Here is a 16,488-nt window from a genome sequence, read left to right as displayed (position 1 = left end):
AAGTCCAACTGCGTGCGTAATACGTCATTACGCTCGCCTTTCCGCCACCGCCTTCTTCTTCTTCGTCTCCGTTCTCATTCACCAGGTCGCGGTTATCCGAAGGAGTTGCGTCAAGTGCAACTGGATTGGTATTCCCAGTTGTGTCATTCTAACACTTAATAATTCCGTTTTACACTCTGTTAATGTAAACACATTGGTACAAAATAGGTTTTTACAGGTTAACGAATAACGGCAGTTTAAGCTATAAGGCGTAACACATACACGATTTGAACTTTGTCTGTCCAATATTAAATCTCTTCGCGGTTGTTTCCTCGAGGCTTCCGTAGTCGAGGCGTCCGCTTCCAAGGAGATGGATCATACTGATGATGCAGATCAGAGTTAGCGTTAACTCGTTAAAACGACGGAAGGTAAAAAGAAAAAATCTATAAAATAAATGTTAAACAACACACTATTACAGCTTCGCGACTCATTACAAGTGGGTTTTTTTTCCATGGCTAGTTCACAGTCAGCGAGGACGACTGTTTATTAGCTGGCTACCCTTTGCTAACACCAAGGCTAACAACCGATGACAGCCAGTTACGCACCTTTTCGTTGTGTTACGGTAGCAGAAGCCGGCCGGCTTCGCCATCACCCTTTATCGCCTGTAGAGCATAACATGTAACGACACATGAACACATACAACAAACACACATTCTCAGGTATATGTGGTTGAGTGGGTTCACAACTCATCACCGCCGATGTTAGTGGGTTCGAGTTCTACTTTGACTCAAAGAATTGGGTTCGAGTCCCAGAGGCGATAGGATCTCATACTCTAGATGAGCTACACGTCTACCTACTGTGAGCAAATGCTTGGCCAGATGTTTTCCTTTAGTTTGTCTGGGTTTCTTTTTCTGTTATCATTAGCTTCTGTTTTGGACGTTTTCACATAATGTAAAGTACATTATTTCTAATGTTACTGTCTGAAATGTGTTTCATAGATATAATGTTGTTGATTGATTGATACGGAAATGTGATAGTATTGTTTGTGATGGGACACAAGACGACCCAGAGCTTCACCTGCAGGAACGCCAAAGTGCTGACATTACACCATGTCCTTCAGAGACCTAAGAAGTGAGCCCTTTTCTCATTCCCATTCTATTAATCCATCACTTTATCACTGAGGCGTGTGAGAGTCAGAATTTTTGCTCCTATTTGGGAGGGGTGATATGCCACAGCATTGTCACTTATCGTCAAGCCAATGCTTGTTCTTCTGACAGATTTCACAGAAATGATGAGGGCCCTGGGCTATCCTCGCCTGATATCTTTGGAGAACTTCAGAGCACCCAACTTTACTTTAGTGGCAGAAATACTTACATGGCTTGTGAAGAGGTATGCTGTTTGGAGTACAGTAGCCTAAACCATATATAGACTATGTAATACAACACACTGATCACCTTCTCGCTTTCTCTCTCATTTTCTAAATGTGCAGCTATGATCCTCAAATGGATATTCCCAGTGATGTGAGCACTGAGTCAGACAGAGTATTCTTCATCAAGGCTGTGGCGCAATTTATGGTGATGAGATTCGTGTCTGCATTTTATACATGTAGCATGCAATTAAATCCTTGTGGATACCTAGTAGGATAGTCATCATTATGCTACCATTTTTACAGTGGTGTTACTGTTCTTTCATACCATTAGTAACTGGTATTACTGTTTTGTGTCATGGAAAGGGGTTGTTGCGTATCGTGTATTGCAAAATCCTCAAAGTTATTCACCCCTTAGCTCTCATAGAATGGAAATGAATGGGGGGCAAAAATTCGCCAATATTAATTTCGTACATGTGTGACTATCCCCTCAAATACTGATCATTAATCAGCAAAACTGAAAAGAGTTGATGTCACTTTTTAGCCATGTGATGTTGCTGCCTAGTATCAAATTAAAGCATAATGTCAGGTCAATTACAATTTTTTGCTTTTAATAACAAAATACCAGTATTGACAGTGTTGAGTTATTACTATATGGTTCGCTCATATACCAACTGGAAAACTGACCACTGTGATAAACCTACCATTAGTCAGATAAATGTTGTCTCCCTCACATGTGGTATTGTGTGTGGTATAATTGCAGGCCACCAAGGCTCACATCAAACTGAACACCAAGCGACTGTACCAAGCAGATGGCTATGCAGTGAAGGAGCTGCTGAAGATCACTTCAGTTCTCTACGGTGCCATGAAGACCAAGGAGCTGGGCACAGGGGACCTCGCCGAGGAGGACAACAACAAGTTCAAGTTTGACCTCAGCTCACGGGTAAAAAAGACATTGTGCAGACATCATGAACCTGTTTTGTAAAATTTTGATTATTTTGACAGGTTTTAATGCTTCATGTGGATTCATCAAAGTAGTAAATTCCAAACCAAAGCATGGAAAAGATGTGATGCAGTGCACTGTGAGTTCACCGCAGGATGTTCTGATTGCTTTGTCTCAAAATTTGGAAATAGAATGAAAAGGTGTGATGATGCACCACTTACAATTTAAAATAATCAGATGAGAGTCAAAGACAAAAGATGACATAAAGCAACCAGGCATCGTGTCATTTACAAGCCCACACTGGCGCCACTGTGAGGCTGTTAAGAGTAGAGCAGATTACCCAGCAATTTCATAAACTCTTTTTTTTTTGGCATGTTTATGTTGTGGCTTCATTAAATGAAAATCCTTAACGTTCAGTGAAATGCTAAGACGTGTATGTGGTAAGTGTAGCTAATTTGTAATCTAATGTGCAGTGTGGAAGTCCCCCCCCCTTTCTGGCAGTGAGAGGAATCACTTCTCTTCTTTCAGCACTCTCCAGTGAGGAAAATTTACACTAATGGATATCAGGGTTTGTCCTCGCTGTTGATCGCTTCTCCTATTTTGTTTTATTCCTTCCTCTGAGCAACAAGTTTATTTTTTCTCTGGAGCTTCAGAAACTTTTTTTGGACGCTTCTTAGGTTTTGCCGCCATAGCTTCCAAACTCGAAAGCTTCCTGGCAGAGAGCCCTGAAGGCAAGCCAGTCAGAGGCATGTGAACACTTTCATCACATGGAAGTTCAGCTCAGGCAACACAATCATTGCCGGTGGAAGTAAAATGCATTATTACGCATCGCTTCTGGTGCAGGAATGTCGCCCCAGACATGATATTTAAAACTCCGGTATTTTTCAAAATACAGAGAGATTTACCTGGTGGTGATAGGCTTCATCATCATTGTGTGAAGTCGTTTGACAAGGGCTTGAATGTCAGGGCCATTCATTTATATGTAAAAGCCCTGCTTTCTAGCTTTAAGGTATCGAGTACTCATTTCTAATCTCATGCAAGTACTCGAACAGGGAAATCTGGTCACATGCACATCCCTAATATTCATCTCTGTGAAAATGAAAGTTCAAGAGTAGTGGATATTTTTAGCGGGGAGAAATGTAGGTGCTACCAGCTTCACACTACAGGCAGCTTTTCCCAGAGGTTAAGCATAGCTTATCGAGTTGAAGTGAAGAAGACTCCTGATGGTGGAAAGGTTGCCTTTTGATTCAATGTGAAAATTTGGGAGGTCGTTTGCATTGTAGTCTATCAGTCTATTTAGCCCTCGAGCTAAGGCCTGTCTGTTTACATTCACTGCTGGTAGCCACTTCCTCCCCACAATACACACACACACACACACACATCATCGGCAGTCACTCGGGGTCAGGTATGCCTTTCCTCCTTCAAGGTCTTTGTGGGTATCCTTGCGGGAGGACGCCTGCGCATGACAGCTTTTTACGTGGAGAGGCTGATGCGCCTACAGCCACCACGTGGTCCTTGGCAGGGGGGAGTGGCCAGAGTCCAACAGCACGGAGAACCAAGGCGATTGGGGACCACCCTCTGTTGCAGCCTTCAGCTGCCTTCACTGGTATTGTCTTCCGCCAGTTCCGCCATTGCGGTCTTTGTTGGATCATGCTTCATCTGGAACCTCCCCCTTGACCTATCCGCCTTGGGTGACCCTACCAGGAGCCAAGGATATAGTATATATATAATCCAGTTCTTTGGGTCAAAGTAGAACTTGAACCCCACACACACATATGTAGATATATATGAATCCATGACTTTGCATATATATACAGTAGATATAAAAAGTCTAAACACCCCTGATATATATATATGTGTGTGTGTGTGTGTGTGTGTGTGTATATATATATATATATATATATGTGTGTGTGTGTGTGTGTGTGTGTGTGTGTGTGTGTGTATATATATATATATGGCCCTGTGATGGCCTGGCGGCCTGTCCAGGGTGTCTCCCTGCCTGCCACCCAATGACCCTGAGCAGTACAAGTGGTTTGGATAATGGATGGATGGATATATATTTATATAAAAATACAAACATTGAGCTAGATAGATAGGGAACTACTATACATCATTGTCACTTTTCAGCTTGAGAGAGCAAGGTTCATACAGAAAAACCTGGAAAAGTCATTAAATTTGATAATACAATTTCCCTGCTCTGGAAAAGTTATGGATGATTATAAATTTGCAAAGAGTGTTGTAAATGTCATGAAAGTCTGACTAAAGCAGCGTCAACGTTGTTAAAGATAGATTTACCAATTAGAAAAGTGACAGCCGGTGACGGGGCTTTAAAATGTCCCTTGTGTGTGTGCATAAATCAGTAAATCTAAGTATGCTTACGTGTGCCTCGTTGGCTGGATTTCATGTACGTTAGCCAGCTATTCTGTCAACACTATGCCGGGTAGGTGCCATTTCAACAATTGGTGGCTTCAGATGGACAATTTCACTAGTTTTGCGAGTCGCGCAGTATGCTGTTTGAGTTTTCTCTTTTCAGTTTGGTCTTTCCAAGATACATCTGATACCCGCATGTTTATCTGTCTCTGATTCAGGTTGCAGACCTGAAAGCAGTGCGCCAGCTGGCATCTGAGATCACAGACAAAGGAGCTTCCCTGTTTGACCTGCTGGGCAAGGAAGTGGAGCTGAGAGTGAGGGACACACACACACACACACACATTCTTGTACTTGTATCTTTGAGAGGATGACCCCCTCTCGAATACATTAATTCCCCAGGCCTTAACCCTGATCTTAACCATTAGCACTAGATGCCTAACCTTAACCCCTACCCTAACCTTAACCCTTACCCTAACCTTAGCCCCTACCCTAACCTTAACCCCTACCCTACCCTACCCTAACCTTAGCCCTTACCCTAACCTTAACCCTTACCCTAACCTTAGCCCCTGCCCTAACCTTAACCCTTACCCTAACCCTACCCTAACCTTAACCCCTACCCTAACCTTAACTCTTCTAGCCCCTACCCTAACCTTAACCCTTACCCTAACCTTAACCCTTACCCTAACCTTAACCTTGTCCTAATTCTAACCCTAACCCTAAACCTAAATCCTAACCCTAAAATAGACCCTTAAAAAGTGAGGACTGTGGACGTCCGGGTAACATAGTGGTCTGTTTTGTTGCCTACCAACATGGGGATTGCCTGTTCGATCCCTGTGTTACCTCCGGCTTGGTCGCGCGTCCCTACAGACAAAATTGGCCGTGTCTGTGGGTGGGAAGCCGGATGTGGGTATGTGTCCTGGTCGCTGCACTAGCGCCTCCTCTGGTCGGTTGGGGTGCATGTTCAGGGGGAAGGGGAACTGAGCGGAATAGCGTGATCCTCCCACGCGCTACGTCCCCCTGGCGAAACTCCTCACTGTCAGGTGAAAAGAAATGGCTGGCGACTCCACATGTATCGAAGGAGGCATGTGGTAGTCTGCAACCCTCCCCGGATTGGCAGAGGGAGTGGAGCAGTGACCAGGACGGCTCGGAAAATAGGGCCAAGTACAATTGGGAAGAAAAGGGGGGAAAATCCACACAAAAAGAAATGAGCTTTTGCACAATTTTCTTTCTGGCTTCAGATGGAAAGCATTTTTTTAAATGGAAAAAAACCCAATTTAGGCCTCAGCTTTTTCAATATATTTTCAATAAGCACATTAAAAAAACAATATTTGATCTAGTCATATGCCTAGCTATTTGTAAGAAGCAACTGTCTGTACATTTGGCTTGTGCCAAATGAAAATTGGCTCATATATCGACGACTGAGGGGATGATCCACGATGGTTTTTCCTACGCTGATATTCAGGAGATTTGAACTAACTTATTATGAAAACTAAGATGTTGTAAAAAATAATCTCTAGAGTCTGCACCCTACAGACACACAGAATTTTAGTAGGGAGGTGTTCTTTGAATAGAGGATACGACACTGTTAAATAGATTTGTTTAATGTTTACATATTTTAAATAAAATGTTCAGTCTTTTATAAATGTTTATTTTTGTAACTTTAGTTGCATTGCTTGCAGAAATCTTAAAGGTTTGATTATTTCAAAGCTCCATCAGACGCCGAGCCGCACTCTGGATGATTATTCAAACTCTGTAATCTTCATCTTAATCGTCTTCATCTTTACGCAGCGAGAAAAAATGAGCTCTTTCTCTGTGAAGATACAATCTGTGCAATTATAATGCAGCAGCGAAAAGAAAGACGGTCATGGTTTTCTCTGTCTCCCATCTCCAACAGGAAATGAGAACGGCAGCCATCGCCAGGCCCCTGGAGATAAACGAGACGGACAGGGCCCTGAGAGCAGCCATCAAGGAGGTTCTGGTGCGTCATTCTTAATCCCTGCTGGTTTATTAGAGACTCATTCCTCCTGTCGCCCGTTTGGTTGCTGTTATCTGTTCTTAACACCCCAACCTTGGTGTCCGGGTAGCGTGGCGGTCTATTCTGTAGCCTACCAACAAGGGGATCACCGATTCAAATCCCCGTGTTCCCTCCGGCTTGGTCGGGCGTCCCTACAGACACAATTGGCCGTGTCTGTGGGTGGGAAGCTGGATGTGGGTGTGTGTCCTGGTCGCTGCACTAGCGCCTCCTCTGGTCGGTCGGGGCACCTGTTCAGGGGGGAGGGAGAACTGGGGGGAATAGTGTGATCCTCCCACACACGATGTTCTCCTGGTGAAACTCCTCACTGTCAGGTGAAAAGAAACTGGTGACTCCACATGTATCGGAGGAGGCATGAGGTAGTCTGCAGCCCTCCCCGGCTCAGCGGAGGAGGTGGAGCAGTGACCGGGACAGCTCGGAGGAGTGGGGTAATTGGCCGGATACAATTGGGGAGAAAAGGGGGGGGGGGATATTGATCCGTGATATGGTTTACATCATGAAAACAAGCCAATAACTCCATGGACGTTTAGCTTTAGTTCTGACGAGGAGTCGGACAGGAAGACGTGATAAAACTTGTCTTTGATCAACACTTAAACAAAGGTGTTAATTTCTCTGGTAAAAACTATGACCGACAATGTTCGATGACCAGATGCAACCAAGACGATCATGAAATGATGAGCAAGCGTGTTGGTGTTAATATTTCGTCAGCGTTATTGTTACTAATGTGAATTTCATTATTGTCTGGTTTTACGTTGTGGAAAACAAGTCGTTCTCCGAACATTTTCCGCCGTACTTCCCATTAACCAAAGGAATCCTACCATGGACCTGAGCAAGGCACTGTTTGTTTGAATCTCTCTTACCGTCCTACACTTCTGTCTTCACTGTCCTGTCTAATGAAGGCTAAAATAAAAACTAAAGAAAATAATCATAAAAGAATAAATAAATAGAATAAAAACGTGCCGTGGCATGTGTTTGGGGGTTTTGACTCTGGTCTCCGTCTTTTTTTCTCCTCCAGGAGAATGTGGAGAAGACCCGGGACATGCTCAACAACGTGGCGTCTGATGAGAGCAGCCTGGAGGCCAAGATAGAGAAGAAGAAACAGGAGCTGGAGAGGAACCAGAAGAGGCTCCAGACCCTGCAGAGCGTCCGGTCAGGTCACACACACACACAAACAACCCTTGGTGGTTCACGCTGTCAGTTAAATATCAGAAGATTATACGGGTTGTTCTGTGTTTATCATTTAACCTAGTTGCCAAACCAAAAACGCTGGAGCGGTAATATGTGCTTTCAAAAAATAAAAACAGATGGCCATGGCGAGCCCCGCCCATCTTCCAGCCGATGATTGACAGCCAGCAGACAGATTTGCTCTGGGTCAAATTTCCCATTGACCCTTTCACAGGAAGTTCATGAACGAAACCATTTGTAGAAATATTAACATTTACAGTGTGTTAGAGCCTTCTTCGATAGTCTCTTATCAGTTAACACTGACAAGTTATTAAAGACACACACACACACACACACACACACACACACACACACACACACACACACACACACACTCCTCGTCTCCTGAACCACAACCACCAGCAGTTTTGTTGCAAATTCTTGAGAATATAGAGAGACGGCAGGAGGTTGACAGGGTTTTTTTTGGGGGGGGGGGGTGGAGTTTCTCCCTTTTTCTCCCCAGTCATACCTGGCCAATAACCCCACTCTTCCGAGCCGTCCCGGTCACTGCTCCACCCCCTCTGCCGATCCGGGGAGGGCTGCAGACTACCACATGCCTCCTCCAATACATGTGGAGTCACCAGCTGCTTCTTTTGACAGTGAGGAGTTTCGTCAGGGGGACGTAGCGCATGGGAGGATCACGCTATTCCCCCCAGTTCCCCCTTCCCCCCTGAACAGGCGCCCCAACCGACCAGAGGAGGCGCTAGTGCAATGACCAGGACACAAACCCACATCCCGCTTCCCACCCGCAGACACAGCCAGTTGTGTCTGTAGGGACGCCCGATCAAGCTGGAGGTAACACAGGGATTTGAACCAGTGAGCCCCGTGTTGGTAGGCAATGGAATAGACCACCACGCCACCTGGACGCCGTGGTTCACAGGGTTTTAATGACACCTTGTTAAGAGTTGGTGCTTCAGATTTTCTTGGTGTCTTGAGCTCACCAGAAACAAAGCTTAGATTGAGGGGCAGTGTGATGTGTTTTCATGTCAAAGGTTTGGGGGTTACCTTTTCAGTTTAACCCAGTTTGCATGCTCTGGTCTCCCAAAACTTTTAAAAACTCCAGACTCTGGTATTGTGATGTTTTGAGCTCGGTGCACCTGTTAATCTTCAAGATTGCAGTTTTAACGGCATGAGGAAAACAAACTAATGGTGGTAAACATGGGGAGCACTCCATTCCCCTGTGCGTTGTCTCTGTCTCATCGTCGCTCCGTCTCTCATGAATTCTCCCAGGCCGGCATTCATGGACGAGTACGAGAAGATTGAGGAGGAGCTTCAGAAGCAGTATGAGACGTACGTGGAGAAGTTCAGGAACCTGAGCTTTCTGGAGTCTCAGCTGGAGGAATACCACAGACTGGAGCAGGACAGGTTTGAGGTGTGTGTGTGTGTGTGTGTTTACACACAGGCAGTATAACACAAATTCACAAATTAGCAGCTGCCCATATTTTTGTCGTGAAGGAATGTAAATAAACTTGTCACGGTGGCCCTTTTACAACGGCATTTATACCTTTCACAAGTGTCGATAACCAGTCTTACCATCTGTCACCACTAGAGGTGTGTGTTGCTCCCCCCCCCGTATTGGCAATTGCAAATCCTCCGCCATCATGCTACATCATGGCTGTCAGAGTTCTGCTGGTTCGAGACTAAGTGATGCGAGGTTATGTTGTCATGTGATACTAGCAGGAAACGTCAGGTGACACCAACACTATACCATTGCTGACTAGTGATCAGCAGTTTAGGGGTGTTGTTGCTCATGGTTACTCATGTAACCTTTTCGTTAAATGCTTATTTTGATATTAAAAAAATGATTGCACGGGGCGCCCCGGTGGCTCACCTGGTAGAGTGGCACCACATACGACTGAGTCCTTACCACGGCGGCCTGAGTTCAAATCCGGTCCGGGCCCTTCGCTGCATGTCATCCCGTCTCTCTCCCCTGCCTTTCCTGTCTCTCTCTCTACTATCACTATCCAATAAAGGTGGAAAATGGCAAAAAAAAAATTTAAAAATAAATAAATACATGAAAGCACAAATGAAGCACTCCGTTAATATACACTTTCATTTTGTAATGTCAAAATATAGCGGCATGGTGGTGCAGTGGTTAGCACAGTCATCTCACAGCAAGAAGGTTCTGGGTTCAAGCCCCGGGGTAGTCCAACCTTGGGGGTCATTCCGGCTCATCCTCTGTGTGGAGTTTGCTCGTTCTCCCCGTGTCTGCGTGGGTTTCCTCCGGGTGCTCTGGTTTCCTCCTACAGTCCAAAGACATGTAGGTCAGGTGACTCGGCCGTACAAAATCGCCCCTAGGTGTGAATGTGTGTGTGTATGTCGGCCCTGTGTGATGGCCTGGCGGCCTGTCCAGGGTGTCTCCCTGCCTACCGCCCAATGACTGCTGGGGTAGGCTACAGCATCCCCGCGACCCTGAGAGCAGGATAAGTGGTTCGGATAATGGATGGATGTCAAAATATCTGTTTCGTGATGAGTTACCTCCACCCGTGTTACTCTTATGCTGTATTCTCCTGGGAAAATCCCCCTCATGAAGAGCTCAACTGTCACTCAACAGAATGACCCCATTAATGGACTGCTGATAAGCCACTAAACCAGTTCTGGGAGCTTATCTAAATTCATCCTCTCTAAATGGGCTGGGAACCACTGAACATCAAGCCTTTACAGCCTGCTCTGCTCTGAGACCTCGGTTCGAGGAACCCTGTGGTAGATATTTGTTAGATTCAGTGTTCTTGTTGACCTGAGTGTTGTAGTATTGATGTGGAAACTGAAAGAACTGTGTGTTTGTGTGTGTGTTTCTCAGGAGACAGAGAACACCCTGAGGATGATTCAACAGAAGCTGAGAGAAGAGGAGAGGAGGCTGATAAGGAGCGGACGTGAGATACACTTCCACATGCACACGTGCACAGAAAGACACGCGTACACCCACTTCCACACACAGAAGACACAATTACATTACATTACAGTCATTTAGCTGACACTTTTATCCAAAGCAACTTACAATAAGTGCATTTAATGTAGGAAATCAGGAGAACCACTAATCATCAGAGGTCATAAGTGCATCTTCTCTCTAAACAAGCATCTAAGAGCAAATTAAAGACATGCACACGTGCACAAGCACACGACACTGAGTCACACTCCCAAATGAGCAGCTATCACACTCTCTCCCCATTCCCCTATATGCTGTAATATATAAATGTAATATTTTGTTGTGTGTAGTTAAAGATGAAGACTCTGACATGGACATTCCAGAGGACGAGGGTTCAGACAGTGACATAGAGGACAGCAGGCCCCCAAAACCACGACCCACCTTGACAGGTACGCACCGACAGACACACACATACACTACCGTTCAAAAGTTTGGGATCACCCAAACAATTTTGTGTTTTCCATGAAAAGTCACACTTATTCACCACCATATGTTGTGAAATGAATAGAAAATAGAGTCAAGACATTGACAAGGTTAGAAATAATGATTTGTATTTGAAATAAGATTTTTTTACATCAAACTTTGCTTTCGTCAAAGAATCCTCCATTTGCAGCAATTACAGCATTGCAGATCTTTGGCATTCTAGCTGTTAATTTGTTGAGGTAATCTGGAGAAATTGCACCCCACGCTTCCAGAAGCAGCTCCCACAAGTTGGATTGGTTGGATGGGCACTTCTTTGAGCAGATTGAGTTTCTGGAGCATCACATTTGTGGGGTCAATTAAACGCTCAAAATGGCCAGAAAAAGAGAACTTTCATCTGAAACTCGACAGTCTATTCTTGTTCTTAGAAATGAAGGCTATTCCATGCGAGAAATTGCTAAGAAATTGAAGATTTCCTACCCCGGTGTGTACTACTCCCTTCAGAGGACAGCACAAACAGGCTCTAACCAGAGTAGAAAAAGAAGTGGGAGGCCGCGTTGCACAACTGAGCAAGAAGATAAGTACATTAGAGTCTCTAGTTTGAGAAACAGACGCCTCACAGGTCCCCAACTGGCATCTTCATTAAATAGTACCTGTTAGGGCCTGTTTGTGCTGTCCTCTGAAGGGAGTAGTACACACCGGTGTAGGAAATCTTCAATTTCTTAGCAATTTCTCGCATGGAATAGCCTTCATTTCTAAGAACAAGAATAGACTGTCGAGTTTCAGATGAAAGTTCTCTTTTTCTGGCCATTTTGAGCGTTTAATTGACCCCACAAATGTGATGCTCCAGAAACTCAATCTGCTCAAAGAAGTGCCCATCCAACCAATCCAACTTGTGGGAGCTGCTTCTGGAAGCGTGGGGTGCAATTTCTCCAGATTACCTCAACAAATTAACAGCTAGAATGCCAAAGGTCTGCAATGCTGTAATTGCTGCAAATGGAGGATTCTTTGACGAAAGCAAAGTTTGATGTAAAAAAAATCTTATTTCAAATACAAATCATTATTTCTAACCTTGTCAATGTCTTGACTCTATTTTCTATTCATTTCACAACATATGGTGGTGAATAAGTGTGACTTTTCATGGAAAACACGAAATTGTTTGGGTGATCCCAAACTTTTGAACGGTAGTGTACATATTGTCAACACAAAAATAGCCACGGGCAGACAGAAAGCAGCTGGATATAAACCATTTTGGCGGTCATTATCACAGCATATTAAATATCTGTCTCTAACCAGAACATGACAAATATTCCCTTATTATACTAATGTGAAAAGTTTTTTGGTTTGGAAAAGATCATTTCATTCTTCAGTGTATTGTGTTCCCGTTCAATCGGCCACATGTACTACTTCCCTGAGGATTACAGTGGTGGTCGACATTCTGTTGCTTCCTCCAACACTTTAACTGAAGTTTCCAGAAATGTTTTACCAGCCTACAAGACTGCAGTTTATCTATAACATGCTCATGTTGTTGAAGAAAATACGGTAGTAGAACATGTTTACTTTTACTTACCCCACAGGAAGAGGAAGACCTCGATTCGTCGGTAACATGCAGGGTGGCGACAGCGAAGAGGTCAGTATCCCCGTAACCGTGGTGACAGGATCTTAAACTAAAACCACGTGTTCTCACTGTGTCTTGGTCAGGAGTCCGGTGTGCTAGGAGAGTGAGTGTAGGACTCAGCTGTATGAAGAAATCCAACAGTCCAGCTCTTTGCTTTCGCTGATTGACAGCTGTGTGGATTTCCACAAGGGACTCAATAAAATGACTTTTCTCAGTGAAATGTTTCCTATTCAGTTTGATATTTTGATACCAAGAACATCTAAGCTATATTCTTTCGGGCCAGACTGACAACAGAAATGCAGTCCACATAGATGCTATCTTGCAAGATCTCTCTGCTCTCTCTAATTCCTCACCTTCAAACCCTCTCGACCTTTCATCTGCCCCTCCGCCTCCTGATCCTTCTCCTCTCAGCTGTCTGTTGGTTTTACTCTCCCTCTGAAGATGCCTTGTGTGCTCTCTCTCTCTCTCTCTCTCTCTCTCTCTCTCTCTCTCTCTCTCTCTCTCTTTCTTTCTTTTCATATGACTTTTTTTGGCTGTCTCTCAGAGTTCCTTCCTTTCACTTCACCTCCTCGCTGTCACAACTTCCATCTTGTGTTCCACTCCTTGTCATTTCAACAGTGTTTCTCTTTCTCTCTCTCTCGTTTGCCTGCTTTTCAAAAGCCTGACGTGGCTGTTTCAGGAAACTCTTCCCCTCGAAGCCGTACACCACAGAAAGGAAAGGTTTGTGCATGTCAGAGGTCCAGTTCACCTCTCAGTTTCACCCTAGGTCCCTATAGTCGCCATATTAGTAGAGCGTCTCTACAGCAGTGATTCATACTGGGTTTGAGGGCCGTCAGCGGTCCTTTCTTTTACTCCTTTAGAGTTTAGCACTATTAGATTGTCTAAGGTTTAACATGTAATAAAGGCTTTAACACTGACCTCTGTTGGTCAACAACAGGAACAACAACAACAAATGATAGACGTGGCTTTACCTCATCAAGCAACCAAGACAAGCTCTTTCAAATTGAGAGGTTGCAGATATACAGCGTGCTTGCTAATATCTATATCATTGTCAAACACTTTATGCTGATTTCAGTTTGACGTTATCGCTCTAAGTCTTGGGGGAGCAGGGCATCAAAACTTAAATCTGCTCGCCTCGTTATTGAGTACAAAAATCTAGGGGTTGGGGTCCAGCGAGTCATTTGTGTCTTTCACTGTCACACAGCAAACCCCGTTGGTGTTCATGTGTCAGGCAAGCTGAATTACACGTTGCACCTAACATGACCGTTTAGCTCGTAGTTCTCCCCGTCCCTGCTGTTATTTCCCTGCCAACGATTCATTAACAGTGTTGTAACTCTGTATAGACAGCTAATCAAAGAATGCTGAATCAGTTCATCTGGACACAACGTTTATTGAGAGAAACGCTTCATCACTCGTCTAAGTGACCTCTTCAGTCTCAACTGACTGCAGGTATCCCCACCCTAAACAATACAGTTGCATAACGACCCAAAACGATCTGTTTCATATGCAAATTGCTGTGACCATTAACTAGATCAAGGAAAGTTGAATCCGTTCATCTGGACACAATGTTTATTGATGGAAACGTTTCATCGATAAACGTTGTGTCCAGATGAACTGATTCAACTTTCTTTGATTTTCTTACCTGGATTATTGAGCACGCATAAAGACACCATTAACTAGTTTCAATGGCCACAGAGGATTTGGGAATAGCTGCCACCACATTGATGTAAGATGGCGACAGATGTACTCTTAGCACCCCCCCCCCCCCGGGTTCAGGGATGGTTGTTCCCTAGTCACATAGATGGCCTCTGACTCCCCGTTCAAACCCATGTTCCTCGCTATCAAGGATGTGCACATCCTCATCCTTGAAAGAGTGGCCACTGACCTGTAGATGGTGTAGACTGTGGAGTCCTGGCCTGACGCGTTAGCTCTCCTGTGTTGTGCCATCCTCTTGGCCAGTGTCTTCTTAGTGTCTCCTTGATAGCAGTTACACACCTGCTTCTGCAAATCAAGGTCCTGAGCAAACACTGTTGGTTGACTAATAGACTCAGGTGTGTAACTGCTTGGTTGGAACAAAGACCTGCACCCACACCGGCCCTTTTGGATCATGTTACCCATCTCAGCATGGTCACGCCTGTTTGCATATGAAATGGATCGTTGGTTTGGGTCGTTATGCAGCTGTATTGTTTATCAGGGTGGGGATACATGCAGTCAGCTGAGACTGAAGAGGTCACTTAGACGAGTGATGACACGCATCTGTCAGTAAACGTGTCCAGATGAACTGATTCAACCCTCTTTGATTTTCTTACCTGGATTATCGAGCATGCATAAAGATATATATATATATATATATATATATATATATATATATATATATATATAGCTAATGTTATTTTCAAGTTTTAAGTACTTCAGTTCATGTTTATTCTGAATAAAGTCAGAATATACACAGATTTGGTAGCACTGGTGTTAGCAAAGTAAAACTCTTTGTAGTACAGAGAAAAATTCTGTAGCACAAAGGCCATGATTTCACAAGTATTTAGACATGTTTTCTCAATGAAAGGTTAATTTGTCTGTTATCTTGGTATAACTATCTCTCGTCTTCTCAAGGTAATACATAAGGTACTGTTGAAATAATTTTATTTGTCAGTGTGGTTAAGCAATGTCTGAGGAGTCGTGTCAAACTGACTCCTTAAGATTTAACATATTAATAAAATTAACTGCGCCGACCGACCTGTACCAGGCTGCGATAGTAATCTTTATTTTTGCGCTGCCTGCTTTTTTTTGTTGTTGCATTTTCCACCTTTATTTGATAGCAATAGTTGAGAGAGAGAGACAGGAAAGGCAGGGGAGACAGGGGGCATGACATGCAGCAAAGGGCGCGGGCCGGATTCGAACCCAGGCCACTGCGGTAAGGACTCGGCTTTATGTGGTACCACTCTACCAGGTGAGCCACTGGGGCGCCCCCCGCAGCCTGGTTTTTAAACCGTAAAATCGTACGACGACTTTAAATGTAGTAATTACAAATGCTTGGCTACTCCTGCAGACAGAGGGCGAGCTGGATGTGGAGGAGGATGACGAGGAGGAGGAAGAGGACGAGGAAGAGGAGGGGGAGGAGAACGATGATCTGGAGGACGACGACAGTCTGGAGAGTCCGAGCTCAAAGGTCACGCAGCCGGCCAGGGCGGCGCTGAGGCCGCAGCTGCTGGAGGAGAGCGACAATGACTTCTGAATGCATGCACACACATAGTACACACACACCCAACACACACATATACAAAGACAACTTCTCACAAGTATGCACACAAACAGATGATGGTCGCAGTTGCAATCATACAATTAGTGATACAACAGATGACATTTTTCTTTGATTTTTGAATAAAAACATTTTACCCATATGTGATGTTTGTTTTGTGTTGCCGGCTGTCACCATGACAACAGACTGAATGAACGACAGAAGAACTACTTCATCTCCACTAGCAGGTCTCCTGCTGTGGAGCTTGTTACACAGCTGCTTCTCTGCCGGCTTTTAGATATTTGAGCATACATTTTGTTTTCAAACTTAAAAAAATGGACTTGGACTGAGAGATGTCTCACTAAAGAAAAGAAG

The 16,488-nt window shown here is 44.3% G+C and overlaps 1 protein-coding gene across 4 annotated transcripts; it reads left to right on the top strand.

Moving 5' to 3' along the window:
- The first annotated feature begins 93 nt into the window (after positions 1-93).
- On the top strand, positions 94-16,270 carry cluap1 (clusterin associated protein 1). 4 transcript variants are annotated; one of them, XM_056297315.1, is made up of 14 exons: positions 94-407; positions 1,017-1,110; positions 1,257-1,368; positions 1,469-1,553; positions 2,109-2,288; positions 4,877-4,972; positions 6,553-6,636; positions 7,706-7,839; positions 9,145-9,286; positions 10,715-10,787; positions 11,131-11,229; positions 12,838-12,890; positions 13,539-13,598; positions 15,925-16,270. In XM_056297315.1, exons 2-14 carry the CDS (start codon positions 1,089-1,091, stop codon positions 16,108-16,110), a joined length of 1,326 nt encoding a protein of 441 aa, XP_056153290.1. In that variant the 5' UTR covers positions 94-407; positions 1,017-1,088; the 3' UTR covers positions 16,111-16,270. The 4 variants fall into 4 exon arrangements, with proteins under 4 accessions (XP_056153290.1, XP_056153292.1, XP_056153291.1 ...); XM_056297316.1 differs by having other exon boundaries at positions 336-407; positions 1,040-1,110; XM_056297317.1 differs by lacking the exon at positions 13,539-13,598.
- Positions 16,271-16,488: the final 218 nt, after the last annotated feature.

Source organism: Lampris incognitus, chromosome 17, assembly GCF_029633865.1.
Source record: "Lampris incognitus isolate fLamInc1 chromosome 17, fLamInc1.hap2, whole genome shotgun sequence".
Lineage (NCBI taxonomy): Eukaryota > Metazoa > Chordata > Actinopteri > Lampriformes > Lampridae > Lampris > Lampris incognitus.
The sequence above is the reverse complement of the archived record's forward strand: the minus strand, read 5'-3'. Positions and strand labels throughout refer to the sequence as shown.

Bases quoted from the DNA above. Each gene is read 5' to 3' on its own strand.
- cluap1 (XM_056297315.1), top strand. From the start codon at position 1,089: ATGTCCTTCAGAGACCTAAGAA. The intron at 1,369-1,468 runs GTATGCTGTTTG...CTAAATGTGCAG, and splicing joins CTTACATGGCTTGTGAAGAG to CTATGATCCTCAAATGGATA. The intron at 11,230-12,837 runs GTACGCACCGAC...CTTACCCCACAG, and splicing joins ACCACGACCCACCTTGACAG to GAAGAGGAAGACCTCGATTC.